At 32.7% G+C, this 6,479-nt stretch overlaps 1 protein-coding gene across 1 annotated transcript; it reads left to right on the top strand.

Annotated features, from left to right (window-relative positions):
• LOC107606547 lies at window positions 1,402-1,878 on the top strand. Its single transcript, XM_016308599.1, has one exon. The coding sequence runs from the start codon at window positions 1,402-1,404 to the stop codon at window positions 1,876-1,878; it is 477 nt and encodes a 158-aa protein (XP_016164085.1).

The raw sequence follows: 6,479 nt of genomic DNA, 5'->3' as shown, positions 1-6,479 counted from the left end.
AGTAGAACCAGAAGCCAAATAGTGAAGATATAGAACAGTAATCAACTACAAAAAATCAATAGGTTGAACAGAAAAAATAAATGAAAAAAAAAGCAAGAGACTGAATTAGAAATAGATCCTTTGAGACTACATTCATGAGGAGTTAATGATGTAGACAGAGAGTGGCAGACTGAGTGCAGGACGACGACATCTGGCGCGTGTGCTGCTGCTATGCGTGAAGATCGACGGTGTGCTGTTGCAGAGGGACAAAGAAAGGGAGTGGTGGAAGATGAGGGAGGAGTTTCGGTGCCGTGAAGAGTTGAGAGGACTCCTCGGAGCTGAGAGCCCGAGAGTAAGGGTGTTAGGGACCTAAGGTTTCATTTGGGAGTGAGCGGTGTTTAGGTAGGTNNNATGGGTTGGACAATTCCAATCTTAGGTACCCCAGTGAATTGGATAACTTCTAATTCTAGGGATATTATATCCACATACTCCTTACATTTTTTACCACATTTTTTTTCAATTACAATCTCTAGAGTTTGAACCCTAGACCTTTGAGGTAAGATTTTTTTTTTGTCAATAGATTGAACAACTCCTAATCATAAGTTACACACTCACACACACCACACCTACACACATGAAATCCTCTCTTTTTTTTTTTATCAAGTTTGCACTACATGAGACTTGAATCTAGGACCTCTTGATAAAAAAGACCAGATTGATTAGCGTTTTTTATTTTTAGTTTGTTCAAAAAAAAAAATTTCATTTGGGTTGGTCTATTTTGTTCGAATTTGGTGAGTTTTAAATAACTTTACCATTCTGACCAAAAAAAAAAAAAACTTTTACCATTTGCAAAGTCCACTTACCTACAATTATATTAAATTAGCAGAATATCTACATGATACGTGAACAACACAAATGATTTTATGACGAGATAAAGTTAACGCGTATTTGGTTTTTTATTTGGTATTGAAAATCGAACAGCATCATTGTGATGGTTACAATATGAACTTCATAAAAAAATATTGGGATGAGATTGGTCAAGAATTTATTACAGCTGTGCTGGGATTCTTCCAAAGTGCAAAGCTACCAACGGACGCTAATGTAACATGGGTAGCGTTAGCTCCAAAATTTGTGGGAGCAAAGGAAATCAAAGACCTAAGGCTGATTAGTATGGTTGGGTGTGTCTATAAGGTGATATCCAAAGTACTGGTGAGACGGATGCGTTCAGTGATGCCAGGCTTAGTGGGAGAGACTCAGTCTGCGTTTGTAAAAGGTCGCAAAATACACGATGGTACTCTCATTGCTTGTGAGACGGTCCATTGGCTGAAATTGCGCAAGAAGCAGGCGACAATCATCAAATTGGACTTTCAGATAGCATACGACAGGGTGAGATAGAGCTTTGTGGATATTGTGCTACAGAAGATGGGTTTTGATCTTAGATGGAGGACATGGGTGAAGGAATGTGTGACTATAGCGTCTATGTCAGTGTTGATTAATGGGTCACCATCCAAGCCATTTAAGATGGAGAGATGTCTTAGACAAGGAGATCATCTTTCTCCTTTTTTGTTCGTTCTTGTAGTTGACGTCTTGCACAAGATGGTGGGTGAGGCAGTCAGAAATGGTCGCATTTCTCTATTGTTGGTGGGGAGTGACAACATAGAGTTGTCACACCTCCAATTTGCAGATGACACCATCTTATTTTGTCCACAGGAAACGGAGACACTAGTAAACTATAAGAGACTTCTGCGTTGTTTCGAGGTGATGTCTGACTTGAGTATTAAGTTTGATAAATCAAGCTTGATTTCAGTTAACTGTGAGAAGGAATGGGAGACGAATATGTGTGGTTTGTTGGGATGTGCTGAAATACTCTACCTATCAGATACTTGGGAATTCCTCTAGGTGTAAATCCTCGGTTGGTGAAAACATGGAAACCAATCATTGACAAGGTGGAAGATAAGCTAAGCCTATGGAAAGCGAAGCCTCTCAACAAAGCTGGTAAGTTGGTTCTCATAAAATCTGTTCTTAATAGCTTGCCAGTGTACTACTTAAACTTGTATAAAATGCCAAAAGCGGTTGTAGAAAGGATTATAGGACTACAAAGAAGATTTTTATGGAGTAAAGAAGAAGGAAATAATGGTATACCCCTTGTGAAATGGGAATTGGTGCAAGCTCCGAAAAAGTTGGGTGGTTTAGGGGTGGGAGATGCTTTAATCAGAAATATGTCGCTTCTGTTCAAGTGGTGGTAGCGCTTTTCGAAGGAAGATTGCCCGTTGTGGAAGAAGGTTGTTTGTTCTTGTAATCAACTGAACCCATCTGTAATGTTGTCAAAACAGCCTTTACCGTCAAGAGGTGACCCGTGAAAAGATATTTGCCAACTTAATATTAGAGAACAAGAGGTAAAAGATATGATGATCAATGGTTTGTCTATGGAGTTGGAAAATGACAGACGTATTAGATTCTGGCAGGATGATTGGTTACAAAGTGGCTCTTTGAAAGATAATTTTCTGAGACTCTTCTCTGTTTCAAATCAACAAAGATCTGTCATAGGGGACTGTGGGTTTTGGGATGGGTTAGAGTGGATATGGAACTTTCAGTGGAGGAGGGAATTATTCCAATGGGAGCTAGAGTTACTCAATCAACTTCATGACAGATTACGGCTAGTCAAACTAGTATCTAATAGAGATGATACAATTATATGGAAATTTATCAGGACAGGTGTTTTTTCTTCTAATTCCTTTATGTAGGTATTGCAGAAAGAGACTCTTTCGGAGGACATCACAAACTACAGCTTCACTAATACCATATGGAGAGGATTCGTCCCTCCAAGAGTCGATCTGTTTGCATGGTTCGTCTTAGTCGGCAAAGTCAACACTAAAGAGAGACTGAGTAGACTAGGAATTATACATCATAATGATAATATTTGTGTTTTTTGTAAAAAGGAAATAGAATTTATCCATCATTTGTTTTTTGGCTGTGAGTTTACATGGCAGGTGTGGTGCGCGTGGTTGACAAGTGCTGATAGAGCTTGGACAGTTCCAGGGTCGGTCAAATAGCTGTTTGAGAGTTGGACTGAAGTGTCTGGTGGTAACTTTGAGCAAAAGAAGTGGTTGGTAGGATTCTTTGCAGTGGTCTGAAACATTTGGCTGGAACGGAATCACAGAATTTTTCAGAACACTATGACAGGAGTTGATACTATTAAGAATAGGTCGTTTTTGAGTTACAGAAAATGGTACGGAGTTGATCCGTTTAGTTGTTGATGACAATGCCAAAACTGACAACAGATTAAATTCTTGATACCGTATGTTCTTGTTTTCGTTATTGTCTTTATTTTCTACTTACTCCACTTTAGTATATTGAACTCCTTTTGTTCAAAAAAAAAAAACAATAATAATAATTTTCAGTTATAAACATTCAAATTACGTATTATTATTATATACTTATGTATATAATCAACAACATTCTTACTATTATTACAGTATTACTTTATCTATTTCATAATTTCTTATCCGAATTGCCAAAAGTTTTTTCAACCACTTCTAATTTTTGTATAAGATCAAAATTACAACATAAAACATCATTTAACAAACAGATCAATATTTATATTTGCTTTATAAGCTTGTTTAGAACTATATATACAAAATAATAAAATACAACAACACTAAAAAATAAATAAATAAATTACATAGGACAAACTTTATTATTTATTTTTAATTATGATTCTGTAACAATGCAGAAAATAATTTTTTATGCTACANNCACATATCTAAATCTTGTTTCTTCTAAATTTGACTGCATTGTATTTATTGTTCTTTGCTTGACACGTTGTCATACACCTTTGTTCTATTCTATCCACGTTTTTATTAGTCATGCTTTGTTCACATACACACTCAACCGAAGTCATTTTTTAAGCATTTATAAACTAGGCCATAATTTTTTATTCGATATTATTTCTATATAAAAAATCATTCATTAATCAGTTATATATATATCATAGTTAATTTAATAATTGACTTTTAGTATTGTATGATATTTTTTACTTTTTAAATATTTTTTTAACATTTGAGAGCTAGAAAATTTGTGAAATAATAAAGGCGTAATTCTAGTGCCTAAGGTAGAATTTGTTTTGAGGTATTAGTACAGAAGATTGAGACTCAGTATTATATTTGTTGGTTCAAAAATTGGTACTAAAATTTCTGTTTCTATTCACAAAATTTCAGTATTTCAAAAAATGAGGACACAGAAGACTGAAATTTTTAGAGACAAAAACTGAAACTTTAATAATATTTTATATCTAAAATACCCTCATTTCAATTAATTAATATTAATTTTATTTTTGTGCAAATTAAATTAGAGTTTCATTTTTATTTTAATTTCTGTCTTTTACTTTATACCAAACAAAATACTAAAATTCTACATCAAACACTACCTAAATAATACTAGTTTTGTGGTACTAGGTTTATGATCAAAGCATAAACATTTTTTCTTTCTTTCCACAAAAGTCAAGATAACACAGAAATTTTGCTGATTCATAACTTACGTGGATCCAAATAATATTACATATATATATGAAATGAAATTACTCAGGAACCTGCTTCTGATTTTCAGCTGCTTTACATTCAAAGTTCAGAATCCCAGCAGAAAGATTAAAGATCATAATGTTTTTACTATAATGTTAAATAATTATTATTCTTAACGAATTTTATTCAGTAAAAGCTTGATTTTAATGTAAATAAATACCATTGAAAATTAAATTAGTTATTTTATTTACGCAAGTGGAATTGACCATTTTACCCTTATTCTGTTCATAACAAGTTACACAATGATACTTCCTGAGTTTTGGTATGCAACTTGTAAGGAATGACAAATGAGCAGCACAAGAATGTTGACCTTTCTTCATGCTTTTTTGTCATATAAAATGCATAATAATGACTGAGAATAACTCTATTCACTAAACAAACATTTACCATATGCCCCACCACAAATTTATTACAATGAAAAGAACTTGCTTGAATTGAAATAATTGTAATGTAATGTAGCCTCCTTAATTCATGATACTATTTTGTACTATGTAACTTTTGGCCATACATGTGTTGATAATAAATGTTCATTGTTACCTACCTTGGTTTTAAGATATAATGGTTTTTGTTATGGATTTCAATAATTTTGTGATGTGGTCCAAGATAAAATAACAAGATAGACATGAGACATGGATACAGAGACATAAATTATATAGATATAAATACAAAATATATGTATACATATTTTATATTTGGCAAAAAACATATACAGAGTATATAAAACTTTAAAATATCAATAATATCTTCATCATCTACCTTTACTACCATCATTATTATCTATATTTTTTCGTCAACAGCTGCAATTATTATCTAAAAAAGGATAAATAGAAGAATGAACAGAGATGAAGATGGAGGCACGATGGGTCGATGATAGACGTTCGACTGTGATATGGGAGAGATACAAATCGTGAAATCGCAGATGTGGAGATTTAGAAGAAGAAAGAAGACAGAGACACAATCTGAAGAGTACGAGGAGGAAGTGAGGTAGTGACAATGGCAGGTCATGAAGAGAGAAAAAACAGAAGTTAAAATAGGGAGGAGAAGGAAGAGAAAAAGAGATTCTGCTTGGTTGGTCATGAAAAGAAAAGAGAGAATAGGCGGAAGTTGAAATGGAGAGGAGAAGGGTAGGGAAAAGAGATGAAGAGCTCTCGAGATGGATGAGAAAATATGACAAAAATAAAAATATAGAAATAAAACAAGGGTAAAATTATCAAAATAATCAATGTCTCAATATTAATTTTTGTGTCTCAATTTATTAAAAGTACACTAAATATATGTAATTTGTGTCAATCTGTATATTAACATATCCTTCAAAATTATGTGTCTTAATAACTAAATAAAAAATGTGTGTCAGGGTGTCTCTATTTTATGCAAACACACCCACTAATCAAACACTACCTTATTACTAAATGATCATTGTTACCTACCTTCGTTTTAAGATATAATGGCTTTTGTTATGGATTTCAATAATTTTGTGATGTGGTTCAACATAGAATAACAATAAATTAAATTAGTAGTAAAATTATAAAACAGCATGTTTATCTCATTATGGCAAAGACTATACTGCTTCTATAGATATTATTGCAAGACTTTTGGTTCCCTCTGTGTTTTGGCAATTGAGAGAAATTTTTAGACATTGTCATTTTCAAATAATACAACTTGTATGAATAAATTAAGAACTTACATTAATTTCAACTTTTTTTATAAATTATTTTATATTATGAACTTTATGTACAAAATATGATGCACGTTAGACAAAATAAGGTTTAATGAAAATAATGGGTTCCTTGATTAGGTGAGACTGCTTTCATTTTCAACCATATTATTGCTACATATTTAAATCTTAAAGATTAGCAAAAATAAAATAAAAAATAAAAAATTTTATAAGTCACAAATGAAAAATAATCCTTAATTATTATAATG

Source organism: Arachis ipaensis, chromosome B07 (genome assembly GCF_000816755.2).
Source record: "Arachis ipaensis cultivar K30076 chromosome B07, Araip1.1, whole genome shotgun sequence".
NCBI lineage: Eukaryota > Viridiplantae > Streptophyta > Magnoliopsida > Fabales > Fabaceae > Arachis > Arachis ipaensis.
Note: the sequence above shows the minus strand (reverse complement) of the source record. Positions and strands in the feature narration are given on the sequence as shown.

Coding starts and splice junctions, on each gene's coding strand:
- LOC107606547 (XM_016308599.1), top strand. CDS start 1,402: ATGGGTTTTGATCTTAGATGGAGGACATGGGTGAAGGAATGTGTGACT.